Here is a 23,812-nt window from a genome sequence, read left to right as displayed (position 1 = left end):
AACCACTTGCATGAGAGTCTCCCAGTCTCAGGCTCTGCTTCTAGGAAGCCATTCTAAATTTAAGGAGCATGAGAGGGGACTATCATCCTGGACTCTCTGTAGAATGTCTCAGATATGGAAATGGTTCTGAGGTTTCCCTGGAATGAGTCTGGTTTGAATTGTGCCCATGAGGCCTATACTGATCCACTTTGGAGCAGATCTGAAATCCCAAGGCATACTCCCAAATGGTGAATTATTCCCAGGAACTCTGGGATTAAAAATGACCCATCAATGACCGGGACATGGGCAAGGAAACTATAAAACTATTGTTGTCATAGTTTCCTCAAGTCTGCATTCAATTGTATGCACAGACCCATCCTGAACTACAAGTCTCTAGGTATAGTCAGGATTGCTGGTGGTTGGGATGATGGGTTGTTTAATTGCCTCTTCACTTGTCTGTTTTCCCCTCTTGACTACAGTTCCATGAGGATGGGTACTGGGTCTAACGTATACAATGGGGATACACACGGAACTTATCACCTAAAAGGCACTTAGACAGTTAACAAACTGTTGCTAAATGAATGAATAAATGAATGCATCATCAGGTGGACCAAGGAAGATGTTGTTGAAAGGTAGGTTGAGGGCCAGATTATATATGGCCTTGAATGCCATGCTAAGGAGTCTAGGAGGGAAATTAAGGACAGTTTGACCTTGCTGCTCTGACCCTGAGGATGTTACCATCTATTTATGACACACTAGTATTCTTCATTCCATGAAAAGAATAGACAGGTAGTACATGCTATCCAAAGAATTAAGAAAATTGTTCTCTAAGGCAAAATTCAAGCAGAAATTGTTGAAAGTCTGAGATGTCAAACATTCATTCACAACGGCAACTTTAAAAAATGATCTACCATAAAAGCATTAGATTTTGATAGTGTTTGTTAAGCAGGAGTCTCATAATTGCAAATCTAGATTTCATCATTTTGTTGGGACTAATGGAATTGTCCCACATGCTACCTACAGTAAATACAGTTTTGGTTCAAAGATAAAAACAGGTTGAAAGTAAAAGGATGGGAAAAGATATATCATGCAAACAGCAACTACAAGAAAACTGGAGTGGCTATACTATGTTAAACAAAACAGACTTTGAAATTAAAAATGTTACTAGAGATAAAGAGGGATTTTTACAATAACAGATGGGTCAACCCATCAGGAAGATATAACAATTATAAACACACATATACCTACCACCAGAGCCCCAAAATATGTGAAGCAAAAACGGACAGTTGAAGGGAGAAACAGAAAATTCATCAATAATAGTTTCAATTATGGATAGAACAACTCTGCAGAAGATCAACAAGGAAACTGAAGACTAGAACAACAACATAAAACAACTAGACCTAGTAGACTTCTGTAGAACATTCTACCCAACAAGAGCAGAATACACATTTTTCTCAAGTGCACATGAAACATTCTCTAGGATAGATCATATGCTAGGCTATAAAACAAGCCTCAGTTAGTTTAAAAGGATTGAAATCACATATTTCTCTGATCACAATGGAGCAAAATTAAACATTAATGACAAAAGAAATTTGGGATCTGGGAATTTCCAGATCTGTGGAAATTAAACCACACATTCCTAAATATCCAATGGGTCAAAGAAGAAATCACAGGACTTAGGATGAGGCATCACTTCTTCTGGGAAACCTTTGCCTAATGCTAAAATAACTACAACACATTGAGAACACATTATAGGGCATGTGAGAGAACTTGGAACTGTTCTAAGTTCTTTCACATACATTAACATTTATAATTATCAGGATAACTGTGGGAAGTAGGTAGGATTATCCCATTTCACAGATGAGGAAACTGAGGCACAGAGGAAATTCCTAAAATAGTGTTACACAGATGGGCCATGAACTGTGAGAAAACGGTAAGAACAAGGGATTGGAGGTCACAGTGAAGTGAACTGTGCTAGGACGGGGGTCTTCCGAGCAAGCAAGCTGTTACGATTGGAGAACTACGATAAGGGAGAGGTGTTGCCTGCATCGGTGATTTCTGGAGATGGTGCAACCTCTGATGGTGACACTGTCCAGGGTACCAACTTGGAAATGGGAGGCTGGAGTGGAGGAATGGTGTCCTCGGCGACAACGTTTTTTAAAAGAATTCACTGTTATTTCCCTGGCATCCAGCACAGTATGTTCTAAATTCTCTTAAACTATCTGCTGAATGAATATACATGGTGAAATGCAGCCCTTTCAGGCAAGCCCCAACCCAAGTTTCTTCAACCGCTTCTGGCTTTGGCTTCCCTCTCACAACCAGAGCACTAGTCTCTGCCAGAACTCCCAGGCTGCTCTCACTGCCTTAACCTCGGATGCAGCTGGAGCCCAAGTTGCGTTCCCTCAGCGGTTTATCCACGTCTGGCCCCTGAAGAAGAGAATTCGCCTCAGAAATGGGCCTCGAGAAGGAGCGTGGGGCGAGGCACACTAGTTCAAGCCCAGACGGCCGGCACTGGAAGTGCGGGAGCTTGAGGGCAGAGCCACATCAGTCCCTTAGGCCGTCCTCAGGCCCAGCCCCCCCTCAGGCCCAGCCCCCACACAGCGAGTCGAGGCCTGGCCGTGGGGAGGCCGCTTCGACTCAGAGAAAAGCGCTAGGCCTCTAGCCAGCTGCCACAGGGAACCTCCCCTCCCGCCGACTCCCGCGCGCCTTTGCGCGCCCGCGGTCCTGGCGTCCTAGGCGGCGGGAAGCCCGGCCCCGTCCCCATGCCCCGGGGAGGGGCGCGACCGCAGCAGGCCCCGCCCACGCCGCACGCACTGCCCCTCGGCAACCGGCACAACACAACAAAATGGCCGCCGCGCCGCTGAGCGCCTGAAGGGAGCGACCAGCGCCTCTCCGCCCGGCGTCGGCCCGCGAGCTCGCCCGGCCCGGCTCCTCCGTGGTGAGTGGCCCTGGTTGACGCCGTTCTCCGGCATGCAGATGGAGCGGTGCGGGTGAGCGGCGAAGGCGGGAAGGCCTGAACCGAGCGTGGGATGGATTCGGGGCGGGGGCGTGTGCCTGGGAATTGGGATTGGATGGGAAGGAGGGGAGGGCCCGGAACGGGCGTGGGGAGGAGGAGGATGGAGGGAGGTTTGGATGGGAAATGAGGAGGTCATGGGTGGGGTGCGGCGTGGAGAAAGATGGGGTCCCGCCACCGAGCGGAGGAGAGAGGAGGTGTGCCAAGTGTATGCGGGGAATGACAGGGGTACAGGATGGTTTGGGTATCCTGACGGGCGTCCTGGGATCGGGCGGAATACAGTACATGGAGAAAAATGAGAGTATATTGGGAAGAAATATTTGAAGGAGGGGAAGAGCAAATACTTTGTTGTATAACGGTTAAGGGACAGGTACGTTTTGAAGTCAAAACTTGGCTTCACGTCTTGATTCGGCCACCTGTGTTACCGGCTCTGAGATTTGGGCGTGGTCCTTAACCTTCCCGAGCAAATGTTTTCTTGTTTGTAAAAAATAATCGCTAATTACTTTCGAGTGTACACTGTGTGCCAGATTCAGTTCTGAGTCCTTTAGTCCTTTGCGTTAACTGATTTAGAATTTAAAATAACTTGTATGAGGTTTTCATCCCCATTTCAAAAGCGATGAAACTGTGGATCAGAGAGGTTAAATAATTTGCCTTATGCCCCACAGAAAGTGGAAAATTAACATTTGAACTCAGGTTGCTTAGTTCCAGAATCCAAGCTCTTAATTCTTAATGATAACCCTGTCGCTTATCAATGAGGTTAATAATTTTGACCTTACACACCATCTGTGAGAACTTAAATTTGGTAATGTCTTTAGAGTGCTTCACTCATTCAACAAATATTTGTTGTGCACCAAACAGTAAACAGAGTCCCTACTGTCTTGTAGCATAAACTCTAGAAGGAGAAACAAGCAATAATCACGTCGTTTCGCAAATAATCATTTAATTCTAATTATAAGGTGTTGTAAAGGATGCTCTTTGGTGCAGAGACCTAATCCTGTTGTGCGTCTTGAGTGTAGAAACCCTGCCTTCTCAGCGCTGTATTCTTAGAGCCTAACAGTTCTTGGTGCATAAAAGTTGCCGAATAAAATTGGATGACTGAATAAATAAAATACTGGAAAGGGATGGGGAGCTTGGTTTTTTGGGTACCCGAGTAGAATGGAGAGAGCATGTGAGAGGAGAGTTCGGGATGTTAATAGGATGCAGAGGGACACAGATGTCAGGGTGTTGGAAGGGAAAGGCAAGTAGATAGGCAGTTGAAATGAAGAGGAATGGGTGGAGGTTTGATTATTTTGTTTGAAGAGGGGTTAATTAGAGTATTGGAATGGATTAGGATGTTAGAATATTTGCTGTGACGAGCAGTTTTGGAAATCAAGATGGATATAGAAGTGTTGAGTCAGGGTACGGGAAAGAACTATAGAGAAATGGAGGAGACTAATACAGTGTTAGGGAATTGGAACAGAATTCGTGGGAGAACTTGGCAATCAGAATAGGATGAAGGACGGGAGGTAGAGGTTGATGAGCACAGGATGGAGAGTTGCCATTGGAGAGGAAGAGGAGTCAAGATATTTGAAAGGACTAGTTAGTAATAGTGTTTAAAGGGGTGAGGGTATGGGATGAAGTCGAATTGTAGGGAAAGTACTGAGATGTGATTAAAGGGCTAAGGGATGCAGTGGAGAGGATATGGAGGTCAAGAAATGGGGATGGATATTTGCACATTGGAGTGGCTGGGAAGTGAGAAGGAAGGTTTGAGGATTATTGAGGTCTGCCTCATTGGAAAAGATCAGAAAAGAAGGTGGAAAGTTAGGAATGTTAGGAAAGGCTGGATAGAGGTGGAGGTGTGGTCTCTACTAAGCTGTGATGGAGGGGGTTGTTAGATCAAGGCAAGTATCTGAGTCTGAGAATGACGGGATGCCCGGTCCTATGATTCTGATGATCACATCATCCAACAGCTTTCCTTTCTCTGCCGACTACCTTCTCGGCCTTCAAAATGTGTCTCCAGCTCTGGACTTGTTTTGCTTGTTTTGTTTCCTCTTTATCCTGCCCTTCACACACTCTAGCCCTACGTCTCAGCTCTATCTTCTCTTTTCTATTGCTTAGTCTTTGTTTATATTATTGCAAACTACAGCCTAGGTCAAACAACATCCATATCTGTCTCTTTAAATTGTGGTTCAAGGTGTTACTACCCCCAGGTGATAGTCTCTGAGATAATGCCGGCCTTTCTCAAGCACAGTAAATCCCTAACCTCATTTCACTGAGTTAGCTGTTCTATGGGATTCTACGTCCAGGCTTTCCAGGAGCTATGGCGACCAAGGGAGGGGGTCTGGCAATGCACTGTGACTTTGGAACCATCATTTAATCTTTCAGGTTACAATTCATTAAAGGAAAGAGTTTGATTTCAATTTCTGGAATCCATTCTAATATATTTCTTTAACTCTATAAATGAGTAAGGCAGACTTTTTCTAATTAGGTGAGGTAACAAAGGACTGCATGATATTCTAGTGAGGCCCAGAGTCTTGGTCATTAGGATGTTCTGAGAGGAATTCAGGATGGTTCAATATTTTAAGAATTTAGAGATAAGACTAAGGTGCAGGATACAAAATAATTGCATTGCATAAAAATATAGGATGTGCATTTTTTAAACCAAGAAACTAAAAAAAATATATAAGCCATATCTCTGTAACATGTAGCATACTATCATCTAATTTTATAATTTTCTATCATGCTATGGGATAGAGAAAGACATATACAAGTGGGAACTGGGCCCTGTGCCTCTCCTCTTTTATCTTTTAAATCTCTTGCCTTTATGAAAACTATATTTAATTCAGGAATGAATAAAATTATACTATTAAAGCACATGCCTCTTAGCTCTTCTCAAGCTTGAGTATATTAGTATTTAGAAAGAGAGCACCAGTGCAGCTTAACACAGAATGAGGCGTATCACTAAGAGACTTTGGGCCTTGGCAGAATGGTGAGACAAAAATTGTTTACCACGCTTGTGAAATTAAGACCCCAAACCTTGTGGCTATGGCATAAATGGCAGTTACGTGAATTGGGGGAAAGCTTTTCGAACCTATGTGGTTGATATGACATGAAAAAAGGAAAGAGAAAGTAAAGACACAGATGTGCAGTTTAAAATGACCTAGACTATTGGAACAAGGTAGTTGGCCATGTTGTACTGTATACCTGTGAAATAATAATCACTTTTTTAAAATTTCGCAGGTTTTTGTTACCTTCAAACTAGTCACCTTAAGAAGCTAGATCATGAGTTCAGTGATGCTATTCTTGTATTAAATTTTCTGTTTTTCCTTCAGGAATAGTTTTTATAGTGTATGTCGTCCATTAATCAAGGTTGTTTAGTGGCACTTGTTTATGATCTGTTTCGTCTAAGGCACTATCCTAGGCCCTACAGAGTGAATCAAACATGATCTGGCCTCCAAAAAACTCAGTCAGCAGTATGACATGGTAATGAAGTCATGGGCTTTGGAATCAGACCAAGATTCAAGTCTTGGCTTAACCAGTTAGTTATGGGACTTTGAACAAATTATTTAACCTCTTAATCTTTAAAATGGGAGATAATAACACCTATTTCATAGAGTTGTTGTGTTTAATCCTTCTAATGTGATGATACATACAAGAGCTTATCACAGTATTTGGCACATGGTAAAGTTAATAATCAAACTGGGAAAATAAAAACAAAATGTAGTTGAAGTGATGGATCTAGTTTTCTTGTGAGACTTATAAATTAATTCTGAAAGCAGGACCCAAAGAGGAATTCCAGAAATGTTTTGGGCAAGATCAGCATTCCTAGAATGACTGTATAGTCATTGAAAGGTATTAACATCTGTTAAATGTTGGTTAATTGATTTGATATATTAATGGCAGCTCTCCTTTACATATATTGTATGTGTTCTAACCATTTAAAAAATAAGTTTCTTTAAAATCCCAGCCTGTGTAATAATACCCATGTACATACCTGTGAAGGTGTATTTATTATATGTGAAGATGTTCACACATCAAACCACTATAATATCTCTTTCTAATACCAATTTATATGGCATTAAGATTTTTTTTTAGACTTTCGTGGAGGTCCAGTGGTTAAGACTCCACGCTTCCAATGCAGCGGGTGCGGGTTCGATCCCTGGTTGGGGAACTAAGATCCACACGCTGCCACGCCGCGCGGCACAGCCAAAACAAACAAAAAAAATTAGGGCTTCCCTGGTTGCGCAGTGGTTGAGAATCTGCCTGCCGATGCAGGGGACGTGGGTTCGTGCCCCGGTCCGGGAAGATCCCACATGCTGCGGAGCAGCTGGGCTTGTGAGCCATGGCCGCTGAGCCTGTGCGTCCGGAGCCTGTGCTCCGCAATGGGAGAGGCCGCAACAGTGAGAGGCTCGCGTACCACAAAAAAAACAAAACAAATATTAAAATAAGATTTTTTTTTAAAGGTACAATTTATTATTATTATTTCTTTTTTTTTTTTTTGCCATGCTGTACACAACATGTGGGATCTTAGTTCCCCAATCAGGGATCAAACCCGCGGCCCCTGCAGTGGAAGCATGGAGTCTTAATCACTGGACCACCACGGAAGTCCCTGGCATTAAGATTGGAGCTCTCCAAAAACTTTGGGCTGCAAACTACTTTTCTAAAACAGAATTTGTTTTATCTTCACATTTTAAGTAGTGAGAGTAGGGGAGATTGTGGATATTGAGCAAAAATAGAATCATTGTTAATGCAGCCTTGTTCAAGACCTATGCTTCTTATAAGATTTTTTGGTCTAAAAGTTTGTCAAATTTATAATTTATGCAGTGTACTTATAAGAGCAATTGTATAACATGAAAATCTTGTTTTGCATAAACCTAACTTGTAAGTTAGGGCTCTTGGTATTGAGAACTAATACTACTCATGAAGATATCCTATGGCTGAAGTACTAAATAGCATTTTATTGGTTCCAGGTTCTTTATGAATAATTCATTCCATAAGTAGTAATTATCTACTATCTTTTAGGCTCTGTCCTAGGCCTGGAATACATCAGTGAACAATATCCCTACTTTCATGGAACTTATATTCTACTAGATTAATTATGTGATTTGACTTACAAATTAATTTGAGAGGAGAACTGATTCTTATCATTACTCCAGCTAGCATTGTGTCTGACCAAGTCATTTACCATTCTGGGCCTTAATTTTCTTACATAAAAAGTAAAGGAATTTGGTCAAATGATTTTTGACGAGGGTACCAAGATCATTCAATGGGGAAAGGGAAGTCTTCAAAAATCGTGCTGGGAAAACTGGATATCCACATGCAAAAGAATGAATTTGGACCTTTACCTAATACCATATATAAAAATTAACTCAAAATGGATCAAAGACCTAAATGTAAGAGCTAAAATTATAAATCTCTTAGAAGAAAACATAGGGCAACAGCGTCATGGCATTGGATTTGGCAGTGATTTCTTAGATATGACACCAAAGGCACAGGCAACAAAAGAAAACATAGACAAATTGGACTTCTTAAAAAATTTTAAATGAGCATCCAAAGATAATATCACAGAGTAAAAAGGAAACCACAGAATGGGAGAAAATTTTTGCAAGTCATATGTCTGATTAGGGTTAATATCCAAATTATATGGAGAGAATTTCTGAAAAGTTTTTAAAAAAGAAAAGACAAGACTGAGGACAAGCATTTACAGCAGAGGAAATCAGATGTAGAGGTCCGTGTGGCTGGAGCCACAGAGTTGAGGGAACCAGTGACAGATGTGAGGCTAGAGACAAGGCTGTATCATGGGGGACCTCATAGGTCATGGTAAATATTTCATTTATTACAGACAGATTAACTTTTAAAATAGATCAGTCTGGCTGCAATGTAGTGATGGAGGAGGAAGGCAAGAGAGCTTGTAGACAGATCAGTTAGAAGCTATTATAGTAGTTTGATGAGGGTGTGGATTAGAGTAGACGACAGTGGAGATGGAAAGAATGGACTATTTTGAGAGATATTTAGGAGGTAGAATTGACAAAACTTGGTGATTGTTTGGTTATGGGAAAAAGGGAAAAGGAAGCATCAAGAATGACTCCCAGGTTTCTGTCTTATTCCCAAGAGCATTGTTCATAGTTAGGGAACACTGGAAGAGGAACAGGAAGGGAGGAAAATGAGGGAGGAATGAGAGAAATGATAAACTCAATTTGGACATGTTGATTCAGGATGCCAATGAGATATCAGGTAGCAGTTGGGAATAGGTGTCTGGAACTCAGAGAAAGGTTGGATTGAAAATATAAATATTAGTATACAGGTGGCATTGGGAACCACGGGTGTGCATTAGATTGTCTAAATTAAGATTAGAAAGACCAGAAGAGACTTGAGGAGCTCTGACATTTAAAGATTGAATAGGAGAGCCTTGGCCAGCAAAGGAGGCCAAGGAGTGGCCAGGGCGACGGGAGGATACCAGGAGAGTATGGTGACCCAGAAGCCAAAGGAAGAAACTGTTTCAGGAAGGAGAGACCGCTTATCAGTATGAAATACTGCTGGTTGCCAAATATTTCCACCTTCCTGCAATCTAAGACCCCTTATGGGTAGAAGAGACATTGTGACCAGTTTGGTCCAATAAATTGAGAACCGTAATGACAGGTAAGGCTTCTGGCTGGAGTACGTGTCAGTACAGGACCCTCTAGAGGTCTCTTTTCCCTCCGGTAAAGTAATCAGCAATGTCTGAAATAGTGTCTGCACCCATCAGCTTGGAGTAGTTTGGGTTCTAGCATCTATAACTTCTGAGTTTATAACTTTGTAGTCTTGAAAATTCTAGAAATAAATAGTTTTGATAGCTCTAAAAATTAACCTTGTTAAATATACTGGAAACTCTTACAGGTTTTGATGGATGCCTGGCTTTATTCTTGCAATGAAGAAAGGTCCTCAGCAAAAAATTTCCAAAGCAAAGATGCCACCATCATCTCACTTTCCTAGTCCATCATCTCTTACGTCCAATATGAGATCTAGGTCACTTTCACCTTTAAGTGGATCCGAGACTCTACCTTTTCATTCTGGAAGACAGTGGTATGAGCAAGTTGAGATTATAGGTGAAAACACTATGCTTTTGGACTACCAAGACCATCAAGGTATTGCTTTTAATCTAAGAATTTCGCCAAATACGCTTAAGTACAGATGGAAAATATTCAACTTACATTTTTGGTCCAATTGTAACATATACCCAACTACTAACTTGAACCATTGTTTTTATTGACAGAAATTGTGTAGGGACAGTGGAGGATGGAGGCTTCTGGGTGAGGGTGAAGGTGTCTGAAAGGGTTAGGATAAGGAAGTTTCCTGAAAAGAGGAAGCTTTATTTCCTGTGGTGGGAGAGTGCCTTAAAGCTCATATGCCAAATTTATCATAATCCTTGGCTGGGGGGAGGGCATATCTGTTCACTTTAGGATGGAGTGCCTTAATTCAATATAAAAATGCTATCCACCCTGGGCTATTCCAGTCTGCTTATTAGCATCTTGCTTATTAGCAATCTGTGAATGGACTGATTTCCACATAAGGGACATATAAATGTTCCACCAAGGTTTTTATTTTTTCTTAAAAGCATTCTTTTAGTCTGGGAATCTATAATGTGATTAAGTGTGAAAGAAAACTTTGTGATTTCTTTGCTAAGTCATGAAATCACAGTCATCAAACTCTGTTGACCTGAATATTGATCAGTGTTTATTAATAAACATTATCAGCCTTGAGTTGACTGTACCCTTGCTGCCCATTGGTACATTGTTATTTCTAATTTGATTAATATTTTAGAATATGTTCTTTCCTAGAATGGCCCAAATTTTAAAAATTATTTTATTTTGAACCAAAATAAATGTAATATTAACTTATTATGAGTAATCATAGGGAAACTTTGGCCCACAGCCTGGATCTGAACCCAGGATTAATTATCTTTGATTCATAAAGAAAGAACCAAGAGGTAATTTTCTTTTTTCGGGTGCTTTTGCAGAATTTAACATAGCTTTTTTAAAAATAATTTTTTAAATTGGAGTATAGTTGATTTACAATGTTGTGTTAGTTTCACGTGTACAGCAAAATGAATCAGTTATTCATATACATATGTCCACTCTTTTTTAGACTCTTTTCCCAGATAGGCCATTACAGAGTACTGAGTAGAGTTCCCTGTGCTATATACTAACATGGCTTTAACAAGCTGTGGTTGCAATATCCAGGAAAGTCTTAAGAAAGGGTGTGCTATCCATCAAGTTAGTACTTTATCTCTATAAAATATATTATGATCCTCTATATTTAAAAGAGCAACAAATTTGAGTTTCCAACCATAAAAAAGAAATAGGAAAAGAGGTGTCGTGGTCTGAACATGGGTTGGAAAAGAATTTCCAGACTCAAGGCAGATGTAAAGAAGATAGAATTTATTAGAGGGAAGGGTTGCTGCCAGAACAGCGGCCGACTTCCTAGTAGTCTGGGAGAGTGAGCCCAAACATGTGCTATTGATCAGCTTTCATAGCCAGAAAACAAAGGAATGGTCCGAGGTGAAAATTTCATTTACTTATTGGTCGAGGCACATATACCTTCCTTCTATAGGGTGGAAGTGGGAAAGGGCAGATGCCTTTCCTTATTTGGGACAGGCCGGGAAGCCCAGGTGGGCGTCGTCGCCCAGGTGGGCTCAGGAATTTCGTAACCATGGCAGCATGGTGGGGAAGGCAATTAAGAGTGGGTAGGGGGTATAATGCTGAAACTTTTTGAAGGAGGGTCATTCTTTGTCCTTGAGCACCATTGTCCTTGGAGCACCACAAGAGGATTTTTAAGAATTCCAGTGTTTTTGAACTTTAGATTAGAATTTTAAAAAACAAACAACTAAATAATGCCTATATATATATATATATTTAAATAGCTAACATTAAAATACTGCTATAAACTTCAGTGCTGCATATAATTAAAAGTATAAGTTTTAGATTCATCTGCTTAGGTTCAAGTCCTAGATTTGCACTTTTCTAGCTACAATAAATTATTATAATTTATTTTATAAAGGGGAACAGTAATTTCTATCCCAAAAGTTTGTTGTACAAATTAAATTTTTTAAATTAATTAATTTTATTTTTGGCTGCATTGGGTCTTCATTGCTGCGTGCGGGCTTTCTCTAGTTGTGGCGAGCCGGGGCTACTCTTCGTTGCGGTACGTGGGCTTCTCATTGTGGTGGCTTCTCTTGTTGCAGAGCACGGGCTCTAGGCACGCGGGCCTCAGTAGTTGCAGCACGCGGGCTCAGTAGCTGTGGCGTGTGCGCTCTAGAGCGCAGGCTCAGTTGTTGTGGCGCATGGGCTTAGTTGCTCCCCAGCATGTGGGATCTTCCCGGACCAGGGCTCAAACCCGTGTTCCCTACATTGGCAGGCGGATTCTTAACCAGTGCGCCACCAGGGAAGTCCCCAGATTAAATTTTTAAATATAAAGTATTTAGCACAATGCTTGCACACAATTAATATTTATAGAGTATAACTGTTATTGTCATTATTATGAAATGCTACATAAAGTAAAATACTATTATTAAAACATTGCAGTTAGAACTAGCCAGCTATTTTTACATTTGCAGGCTTAAAAATTTTTTTTGTTATATAACATCAAGACAGTTTGTTTTTCAAAGTATTTGTGTCTTCCTCTACTGATAATGATCTGTTTGTGTAATTTCAGAAGCTGATTCACATGAAGGAGTTCGATATATTACAGAGGCCCTGGTTAAAAAACTTACTAAACAGGACAATTTGGCCTTGGTAAAATCTCTGAACCTTTCACTTTCTAAAGATGGTGGCAAGAAATTTAGGGTAGGTTACCAACATTTCTGAATACAAACATTGCTTTTAATTTTTATGTGCTTTAAAATTTTTTTGAAAAGAGTATATTAGATTTACAGCACCCTCATGTCACCGAATTTGTTGCAGATCTTTTATTGTTTCTAGTGAAAGTTCTCCATCAGAAGTGTGACATCTTCAAATTCATAAGCTCCTATTATTCTACACATTATTGATTCTCTATAGAATGAGTCAGCAAACTACAGCCTGTAGGCCACATTGGGCCTACTGCCTATTTTTGTTAATAAAGTTTTATTGGAGCAGAGCTACACTCATTTGTTTACATATTGTCTGTGGCTATTTTTGCACTACAATGGCAGAGGTAAGTGGTTGTCAAAGAGACTGTTTCACAAAGCCAAAAATATTTACTATTTGGCCTTTTACAGAAGTTTGCTGATCCCTGCTCTAGACTGTTTACTACTTTATTCATAAACTATACAACATGAGCACATTGTAATAGACAACTTAATTTTTTAATTGGAAATAATATAAACTTAGATGCCTACTACATTAGTCACAAAAATTAATTCCAGAAGATTGAAAATCTTAATGAAAATGGAACAAAAATCAACCAACCAAAGTGCTATAAAATTATTAGGAAAGAATATAGGAGAATATATATATATATATTTGTGTGTGTGTGTGTGTGTGTGGTACGCGGGCCTCTCACTGTTGTGCTGTTGTGGCCTCTCCGGTTGCGGAGCACAGGCTCTAGACGCACTGGCTCAGTGGCCATGGCTCACGGTCCCAGCCGCTCCGCGCCACGTGGGATCTTCCCGGACCGGGGCACGAATCCGCGTCCCCCGCATCGGCAGGCGGATTCTCAACCACTGCGCCACCAGGGAAGCCCAGGAGAATGTATTTTTAAATCTTAGAGTTGGGAAGGCCTTTCTAAGCAAACACCAACCCTAATACCACAAAGAAAAATATTGGCAGATTTAGCTTACTTTAAAAACTTAGAAAGTTGTGTTTAATGAATGATATCTTTTAAAAAGTTAAAGCAAAACAACAAGCTGGCAGGTAGTGTTTCCAGCATATGTAACAATATCCACATAATATATAGAGCACCTACAGTTCAGTAGAAAGAGACAGCTAAATGGAAAATGTGCAAAGGATATGAACAGTTTGTTCACAAAAATATTATAAATGGCTAATGTTAACAGGAAAATATGTTCAATTTCATTAATGTCAAAGAGATGTGAAATAGAACAATAGTTTGATGCCATTTTCCATCTTGTATGTCTGATGGACAAGAATTAAAAACATTATTTCAGTGTTCAGAAACGTGTGAGAAATGGTATGGTCTTAGTGGATGTATAGATTGGTACAACATTTTAGGAAAACACTTTGATAGTATTTATCAAAATTTCAAATGAATTTGTTTGATCCAGCAATTGAGTTTATATTTACTGAGTTTATACTCACCAACACAGCAGTTCTACTCCTTGATATCTATTAATATTTGTGCACGTATCCAAAAGTGTCTGAATAGTCATGTTTATTAAGCATTATTTAAGATGGAAAAATTGGAAATAACCAAGTGTCTGTCAATAGGGTATTGCTTAAAAGAATTATGGTGCAATATACTATGAAATACTATCAAGTTTCTTAAAAGACAAGAACAAAACCCCCAAAACCCCAGAACTCTATGTATTAATGTGGGGAAATGTTCCAGTATATTTAAATGCAACAAACAAATTCTAAAATATTTTGTATAGTAAGGTCTCGAAATATATTTTTTTAAATTCTGTTTTTCTATATATGTATATATAGATGTAAATGAATAGAAAAGCCTATATGTATATACACCAGCCTCTTAACAATGGTTACTTGTGAGCAGTGAGATTTTTTATGGGGGCCTGGAGACCTGATGAAGAGAGCTTTTTATGTTTTGTTTGAAATTTTTATTAGAATATATTTATGTCTTGTGTAATTAAAAAGGAAAAAAAGGAGACATCTTGGAGTTTAAAGGGTGTGAAAATGAAATATCAAGTTAGTAAATCTTTACTGTGTGGTTATTATATGCCAGGCATTATGTTAGGCTGTAGGAATAGATACAGAAGTCAATAAGCTTAGTTTCTGATCTCCGGGAATTTAGAGCTTAATGTGAAGAATGCCTAGGATTAAGAGGAGAAATACTGAGAGGGAATCAGAGAAAGAGAGTGAGCACGTAGGAGAGACAGACCCAGTGAAGAAGTCCGAAGGGGCTGTTGGAATAGAAGATCCAAGAGTATGATGAACAGGGGCCAAAGTTGAGAGAACGTCAGGCAGAAAGGATATGCTATAAAATGTCACCGAATCAGCAAATAGGATGAAAACTTGGAAGAAGTTATTTGATTTGGCAGTTAAAAAAGCCCTTCCTTCTATTTTTCAAACCAACCAGGTTCATTCTTTTAGGGTCTTTGCATTTTTTTCTCTGCCTGGTATTCTCTGTCCCCAGATGTTCACACAACTGGCTTATTATTAGGGTCTCAACTCCATGCACTTCCTCTCTCTGTGAAGCCTTCTCTTACCAACCCAGTTGCAGTTAGCCACCTTCTCCTCAGTCACTCCCTCTCATTCTTTCACTCAATAGATATTTATTTAGCACCTACCGTGTGCCAGGCACTAGTACTATAGTAGTGAACGCAGCAGACAAAATCTGCCCTCTTGGTGCCTTGCACTCTGTCACATCACGTTACCTTTATTTTCTTGTTAGTATGCTTCAGTGCCTGAAAATTTTGTTTCTGTATTTGTTTCTTGGCTTTCCCTGTGAATGAAATCAAGAACCTTGTTTTCCTTATTCACCACTGTTTTTCCATATTTCTAGTACCTAGAACAGCTCCTGACACATAATCAATCCATGTTTGATAAGTATTTGTTGCAATGGATGAATGGATGGTGATCTTGGAGAGAACGTTTTGAATACATAGTAAGGGTGGAAGATATATTGCCTTGCCAATAGAATAATAGTGAATGGAAAGCCTCAGAGTGAGCAAATATTCACAACTTTTATGAGAACATGGTGGCAAATAAGGGTGATAAAATGAAAGCTTGGTAGGAAACAAGTTGGGTGTGAGGTGATTTGTACTATATAGAGGAGACTGAGCATGGTGAACATAGGCTCCTGCAGCAGGGAAATTGTCTGGTTCACCGGTATATCACTGTTGCCCGATGCCACATCTGACATGTAGTGAGTGGGAAATGAATATCTGTTGAAAAGTGACTGTTTTTAAACTTGAGGGGAAGATCCAGGAGAGAGAAAGAGATTGGAGATACGGGAACACAAGGAGAAGAGATGGGTAAGGTTATGCAAGAGCGTAAGTACCTAGTTGAACTTTGAAGAGGGGAGAAAGGGAGAGGCATAGAAAAGTCGAGGTGGAGAAAAGGATTGATGGGGAAATTCTCATTGGATAGTCTTCAGTTTCTTAGTGCATAGGAAGTGTTGTCCACTGACGGGCAAGGAGAGTTTGGCGACCCGGGGAGAGTGGCCACTCCTGGCCGAGGAGAGCCACACCAGGGGATTTTCCAGGGAAGCAGTAAAGGCTTAGTCTCCGGTGACTGATCAGCACATGCTTATATGTCGTGCTTATGTCGAGGCATCTGTTATATAAAGTATTTATTCATTTGTTTCCAATTAGTATATCGAAAATTTGGAAAAATGTGTTAAACTTGAAATACTGAATCTCAGCCATAATCTAATAGGGAAGATTGAGAAGGTAGACAAGCTGTTGAAATTACGTGAGCTCAACTTATCATATAACAAAATCTGGTAAGTAAATACTTCTTTGGGTGGCACTGCAGGGTCGTCATCTTTGTTAAAGAGGTAGATTAATGCTGCCGTGTTACTGAAAGAATCCTTTGAAAGAGCAGCCACTTTGATCCTTATTCATTTGTAGTCTAGCCCTTCACATATGATAGCTGTCATATTTTGGCATTACTAAAGTACAGAATAATGTCTGTCATTATCAAAGAAGGAGATACATTTTTTGAGTACCAAATTTTATCTTAATTCCATTTTCGACGGGAAGTTTTCCCAGATATAGTCTGACTGCCTTATTACATTAAAAAAGGTGGCATGAAGCAGAATGCTTTAACCCTGTCATTTTGATCCTAAAGATATTTCAACCTGTTTTGAGACTGTGTATTTATCCTAATGTTCTTTGCTCATTGCTGTAATACATACACACTATCTTGTTTCCACTTCATAATATATATTACTCTGAGAAGTAAACATAATAAAACTGACAGTTGCTAAAAATGCATATAGAAAACTTGTTATAGGCAAAATGATACAATTATCAAATCTTGAAAATCTTTATATCTATGTATTTTTCCTCCACATAAGACTTGGTATATATAATGGCCAGAGAACAAAACAACTAACAGTAGCAGAACCTCTAATATGGCAAAAATGAAATGGGAAAAACAGTGATTAATGAATCAAATCCTTGATGTAAAGTATGTATAAAAAATTGATCCTGATGAAAATAATTTCAACAAAATAAAACTGGAAATAAAGAAGCTTGGAAATATTTGCCCAGTATAGAGAATTGACCAAGGAATTAAATTGGAATCAACTTGGGAGAATATTTTATCAATGAAAATTCAATATGGGTGATAATGTTTATTTAAATATTCTGATTAAAATATTTTGTTCATAAATACAGTATCATTCTGGGGGTACACCAGCTCAAAATGGCAGCCATATCCTGCTGGCATAGCTAATCTTTTGGTGATGATTTAAGGTAATAATTAAGGACATCTTGTTCTTATGCAGGGCTGTAGCACATAGCACAGTGTGTGCTGTTGAACTTTCTAGCTCTCCCCTTGTGTCCACTAGTAGTCTTCACAGTGGTTAGCGAGAATGCCATGGACAGACTCTTCTGTGTTGTGGGATCGTAAAGTCTGATAGTAAGATAGGTAGGATTCCTGGGCACAGACTGTAATGAAGAGTTTACCAGAGCTGTTCTGGTAAATTTGTTTTTAGCCACTCTTTTTAAATTCTCATTTATAAATTATAATTATGGAAAGTAACTCCACATAAAACCAAGCCTGTTTATTTTTAAAATACAATGGAGGGGCACTATCATTGTACTTACTAAGTTTGATTTTACCCTTTGGTTTCCAGCAAAATTGAAGGTATAGAAAATATGCATAATCTGCAAAAGCTGAACCTTGCGGGAAATGAAATTGAACATATTCCAGTATGGTTAGGGAAGAAGTTAAAATGTTTGCGAGCCCTCAATCTGAAAGGCAACAAGATATCATCGGTAAGTTATTCAAAGTAGAAGAATATTTTTAAAATTTTTGGACTTGTTGAAGCAAAAAGATTAAAATCTAAGTTTTTTTTAAAAATGGGACTTCTTCTTCTAATGTCCTTGGTCCTTTGACCAAACATCAAATTCAGACATAACCTAGTATTCTCTATGGTAATTAAATATAGGCAGTCCTGGTTTTGCATGGTTGCATGGTAACTAAAAGTTGACCTCTTAGCATTTTCCCATCTTTCATTTCATTTGAGCCTCAAAATACTCTTGTTAAGGAGACAGTGCAGGGATTATTATTTTTTTTTTTTGGTGGTACGTGGGCCTCTCACTGCTGTGGCCTCTCCCTTTGCGGAGCACAGGCTCCGGACGCTCAGGCTCAGCGGCCATGGCTCACGGGCCCAGCCGCTCCGTGGCATGTGGGATCTTCCCGGACCGGGGCATGAACCCATGTCCCCTGCATCCGCAGGTGGATTCTCAACCAGGGAAGCCCAGGGATTATTTTTATAATTCTGTGAGTTAGGTACCATTGTCTTATTCCCATTTTCAAGTAAAGTCTCAGAGAGGTTAACTCTCTTACCCAAAGTCATTCAACTTGTGCCAGAAGCCATGTCACTGAATGGCTAGAACAGAGTTCTTTTTTTTCAAACTTGTGAATTAATATGAATTAATCTTGATTATAGTGTTAGGTGTTACAAGAAGTGTTAATCACTAGCTTTTTATAGTAAGGCAACTTTGTTTTCATGGTTCACATAAGCTAATAATGATGTGTATTTTCCTTTGGAGTATATTTTATGATTTCCTTGTGATACAGTTAGATATTCAATAAGCATTGAAAAGTAAAAACATTAATTTACTTAAATCTGTATTAAAATTGGTACAATCCTGCTATAATTTAAAGAACTTAAGTCTTTAAAGTCTTTAAGTCTTTAAGTCTTTAAGAAAATAAAAGATGTGACTTCCAATATGGGTCTAGACTTTGTTTCTGTGACCTTTGGAGAATCTTTTATCTCTCTAAAACTCTAAGTTAGAGAACTCTTTCTCTAAATTAGAGAAAACAGTCCCTGCCCTGCCTTCTTTACAGAAGTGGTATGGGGCTCAGATGAAATGATAGATGTGAAAATACTTTAAAAACTGTAAAGAATACAACATTAGAGTTATTTAGTATTTTAAACTTTCACCAGTAGAAGCCAATAATAATAAATAACATTTGTTTAATGCTGCGCAATGTTTATGCTTTCTCATTTCATCTTTATAAAGATCTGGTAAGGTGACTCTACCATTTCACTGTGACAGCCCAAGAGCCTCAGAGCCCAAGCCCCACGCCGTGTTACACAGCATCACCTTGGAGCTCTTGGAGCTTATGGGGTGATGGGAGGAGGTAGCCATGAATTTATTTAAAATTTGCCACACATGTTCCAAAAGTAGTTGATCCCTAGATAGGACTGTTAACAGGAAAATCATTTAATAAATATTTATTATTATTTCTAATTTTGTAAGACGTTCTCATCCCAGTTCATATTTGACATTGGCTTCAGTAAGAGTGCACATCCACTTGGGAGAGATTTATTATACTAGCTATTGGTAGTGTAGTGTTTCTCAACCTTTAAAAACCCCTCTTTGGGTAAATGTAAAAATCTTACTTCAGAACCGTGAGTGTCTCTACATATCCTTATTTCTTTTAACTATCAAGTATAACTTTTATCTGAAGATTTACCAAACTCCTTTTTTTTTTTTTTTTTTTTTTTCATTACGTGGGCCTCTCACTGCCGTGGCCTCTCCCGTTGCGGAGCACAGGCTCCAGATGCACAGGCCCAGCGGCCATGGCCCATGGGCCCAGCTGCTCCGCGGCATGTGGGATCCTCCCAGACCGGGGCACGAACCCGTGTCCCCTGCATCGGCAGGCGGACTCTCAACCACTGCACCACCAGGGAAGCAAGCACCCAAACTCCTTTTTTATAGCCATTTATATTTTTGATTTGTTCAATCAGCATACTGAAAAGATAATAAGATTAGAGTTTCACAGTCTTGAATTCAAATCCTATTTCTTTCACATATAACCTCTGAGCTTTGAGCAAGTCACCTAAATTCTTCAAACCTCGGTTTCATCATCTAGAAAATTAAGATGGTTCTTATATCATAGGTTTTTGTGAAGAGTCACAGATAAAATGGTATATGGAAAATGCCTAATATTGCCCTTGATACATTTTAGATTCTCAGTACTCCTTTATTTTCTGCCCTTCAAACAACTACTTTTGGATAATAGGTTTCATGAATAGGTTCTTTGCCATGTTATAGCAATTTCCTTGATTTATTACTTCCCTTAGGTATGTTTATGATTTTTATTTTATTTATTTATTTTTATTTTTTTAACATCTTGATGTTTATTATTTTTAAATTCATTTATACCAATTATAATGTTACCTATTATTTCAGCTCCAAGATGTAAGCAAATTGAAACCACTTCAAGATTTGACTTCTGTGATCCTAGCTGAAAATCCAGTTGTGACCCTTCCTCATTACCTCCAGTTCACAATTTTTCACCTCCGTTCACTGGAAAGTTTGGAAGGTCAGCCAGTAACCACTCAGGACAGACAGGAAGCTTTTGAGAGATTCAGTTTAGGTGAGGTGATATATTTTTAAAAAACTAAATTTGGGTGGGAGAGGAATTTATTTTCAGAAATTATCCAGAAAAAATATATTTATTATGAACTTTATAATGCTATTAAAATTTGCGTAGACAATGGCACCATAAATCAATGAACTCAGCAAATATTCATTAGGCATGTACTGTGAACTAGGCTCTGTATCTGGCACTAAAGATATAATGGTGATCAAGACATAAGGTACTGGCCTTCATGCAGCTTGTGTTTTAGTGGAGAAGATAGACAAAAAAACAAGTAAACCCAGATACAGTAACAGAGGAGAACCCCCTTTTTGGAAAGTGGTATAAAGGAATGGCTCTCTGAGGAAGTGACATATAAGCTGAAGGCAAAGGCAGGAGAGGATTAGTCATGTGAAGAAAGGCCTGAGGGAGAGGGAGCAACTTGTACTTTGAGATTGGAAAAACCCTGGTGAGTTAAGAGACAGAAAGAAGATCAGTATGGCTGGAGGATAGCTCAGGTAAAAGTTTGGAGAGATGGGGAGGGGAGAGATGGCACAGGGCCTTGGGGTTTGGATTTTATTCCAGGTGCAGTGGAAAGCCACTGACAACTTTTAAGCGGGGGTTTATATATTAAGATTATTTTTGATGCTGGATGGAGAATGATTTGAAGCAGGGCAAAATAGAGATAAAGGGACATGTTAGAAGGCTATTGCCTTAGAAATGTTGGTGGCCTGTATTTAGGTAGTAGATGTGGAATAGATGGATCAGCTTTGGGAGTAGAATCAGCAGCACTTTCTAATGGATTGGATAGTCCCCAAGCTTCTGGCTTGAGTAAGTGGTTGGATGGTAGTATTGTTTTGGAAAATGGGAGAACTCAGAATGCTGAGTTTGAATGTCTGTGAGACAACCAAGAAGAGAATCAGAAATATGAGTCTGGAGTTCAAGAGATCTGTCCTAGAGATATAAATTTGGGATTCATCAACATAAAAATAATATTTAATTCTACCGGAATCAACTAGCTCACTCAGGCAGGGGTTTGAAAGAGCATGAAGAGGAGCCAGTTAAGAAAACTAAGAAAGAGAGGTTAGCAAGGTAGGTGAAAACCAGGAAATAGTGGGTTGCAGAAGCCCAGAGAAGATTTCAAAAGAGAAAGTGGTCAGCTATGCTGAATGTTGCTGAGACATGAAGAAGAAAGATGAGCACAGAGAAGTGCTTTAGATTGACAACATGATGATGAGCTTGACAAGAGCAGTTAAGGAGTGGCTGGGACAAATGCTAGATTACAGATTGAAGACTGAATGGGAGGGAGACATTTGGGTAAAGATTTGAAATTGCCTCCCACAGTTTCCTCCCCTAGTACCTAATAAATGAATTTTTTAAAAGTTAAAAAAAAAATTTCACCAGTAGCTTCCAGGAAATGGAGAAGCAAGTACAATAAACCTCAAAGTTAGTAATCAAGGCAACAGAAAATATTCAGGAGCAGAGTGGAGAGACAAATCATGGCTTAGTTCTTTTGGTCCTTGAGAAGACAAGGAGATGAGATTAGAAAAAAAGAGGAAAGATTGTCTGTTAATAAGAGGGATGGGACACTTTCTCTGTTAGAATGGAGAGAAGATGCATGTAGGTTTGGGTAGTTTTATTGCCTTGGTGGTAGAAAGATGAGGAAGTTCCCACTGGTGGAGTCTGTTTTTTCAATAAAATAAGAGGTCATCAGCTGAGAAAGAAAATAGAAGGAGTACAACATTGCAAAGCAACTATACTCCAATAAAAATTAATTTTTAAAAAAGATCGGGGGCTTCCCTGGTGGTGCAGTGGTTAAGGGGACACAGGTTCGAGCCCTGGTCTGGGAAGATCCCACATGCTGCAGAGCACCTAGGCCCGTGAACCACACCTACTGAGCCTGCGCGTCTGGAGTCTGTGTTCCGCAACAAGAGAGGCCGCAATAGTGAGAGGTCTGCGCACCATGATGAAGAGTGGCCCCTGCTCACCGCAACTAGAGAAGCCCTTGCACAGAAACGAAGACCCAACACAGCCAAAAATAAATAAATTAATTAATTGATTTTAAAAAAACGATTGGAAAAAAAAGAAAATAGAAGGAGTATGGGAGGTTTGAAGGGAAGAGGAAGGTATGAAATAGCCTAACATGATAATGTTAGGGCATGAGCCTGTATGTTCAACCATTTGAAATTGATGTTAGTCCATTTTGACTTATAAAAACAGCAGTTTCATACGGTTTGATCCAATACTTGAGAAATGTGGTAGATTTTTATTTGTTTCAGATCCTCCTAACTCAACGTTTGTTACCCAGAAGTTTGGAATCATTAAAAAATATAAATAATGCAAAGGGAAGTCATTATATAAATATACTGTTGGGGGAAATGTTTAAAGTACTTATAATCCATTCACAACTTTGAATGTTAATTAAGAGCTTTTAATGATGCTGAGCTCTTGGGATCCAGTGGTAATACAGATAGATGCAGTTTCTTCTTTCACAGAACTTTAGTGGGGAAGGCAGGCAGCCAAGCTATTTGACCACATTTTCCAACTCCCTCTGTGATGAGGACTGCGGCAGAGGTGCAGGGTGGCATCGTAGCATCCCTGAGAAGTGTCCAACCTGGGGAGGGTAGAGTCAGGGCAGGCTTCTCAGAATGATTTTTAAAACTAAGACCTGGAGGATGCAAAATAGGCCAGTAGGAGATAGAGGAAGACAGTTCCAGGGAGAAGGTGTGAATAAAAGCCTGCAGGTGGAAGAAGTTTTCGACAAAATTCAACACCCATTTATGATAAAAACCCTCTAGAAAGTAGGCATAGAGGGAGCTTACCTCAACATAATAAAGGCCATATATGACAAACCCACAGCCAACATCATTCTCAATGGTGAAAAACTGAAACCATTTCCTCTAAGATCAGGAACAAGACAAGGTTGTCCACTCTCACCACTGTTATTCAACATAGTTTGGGAAGTTTAGCCACAGCAATCAGAGAAGAAAAAGAAATAAAAGGAATCCAAATTGGAAAAGTTGAAGTAAAGCTGTCACTGTTTGCAGATGACATGATACTACTATACATAGAGAATCCTTAAGATGCTACCAGAAAACTATTAGAGCTAATCAATGAATTTAATAAAGTAGCAGGATACAAA

General features: G+C 39.4%; 1 protein-coding gene across 23 annotated transcripts in view; it reads left to right on the top strand.

Annotated features, from left to right (window-relative positions):
* The first annotated feature begins 2,569 nt into the window (after positions 1-2,569).
* The window catches only part of CNTRL (centriolin), an 88,651-nt gene continuing 67,408 nt past the window's right edge, over positions 2,570-23,812 (top strand). For 12 of the 23 annotated variants that reach the window (XR_010841875.1, XR_010841873.1, XR_010841872.1 and 9 more), the window contains exons 1-6: positions 2,834-2,917; positions 9,848-10,095; positions 12,662-12,792; positions 16,440-16,570; positions 17,930-18,071; positions 20,502-20,688. Coding sequence is in view for 19 of the 23 variants with exons in the window: in XM_067040836.1 (XP_066896937.1) it covers positions 9,858-10,095; positions 12,662-12,792; positions 16,440-16,570; positions 17,930-18,071; positions 20,502-20,688 (829 nt within the window). In the remaining 4 variants the exon portion in view is untranslated. Of the gene's footprint in view, positions 2,970-3,322; positions 3,363-9,847; positions 10,096-12,661; positions 12,793-12,909; positions 13,142-16,439; positions 16,571-17,929; positions 18,072-20,501; positions 20,689-23,812 lie in introns of those variants that run through there. The other 11 variants (XM_059072980.2, XM_067040837.1, XM_059072977.2 and 8 more) reach the window with 11 other exon arrangements.

Source organism: Kogia breviceps, chromosome 8 (genome assembly GCF_026419965.1).
Source record: "Kogia breviceps isolate mKogBre1 chromosome 8, mKogBre1 haplotype 1, whole genome shotgun sequence".
In the NCBI taxonomy this organism is placed as follows: Eukaryota; Metazoa; Chordata; class Mammalia; order Artiodactyla; family Physeteridae; genus Kogia; species Kogia breviceps.
This window is presented reverse-complemented; position numbering and strand designations above follow the sequence as displayed.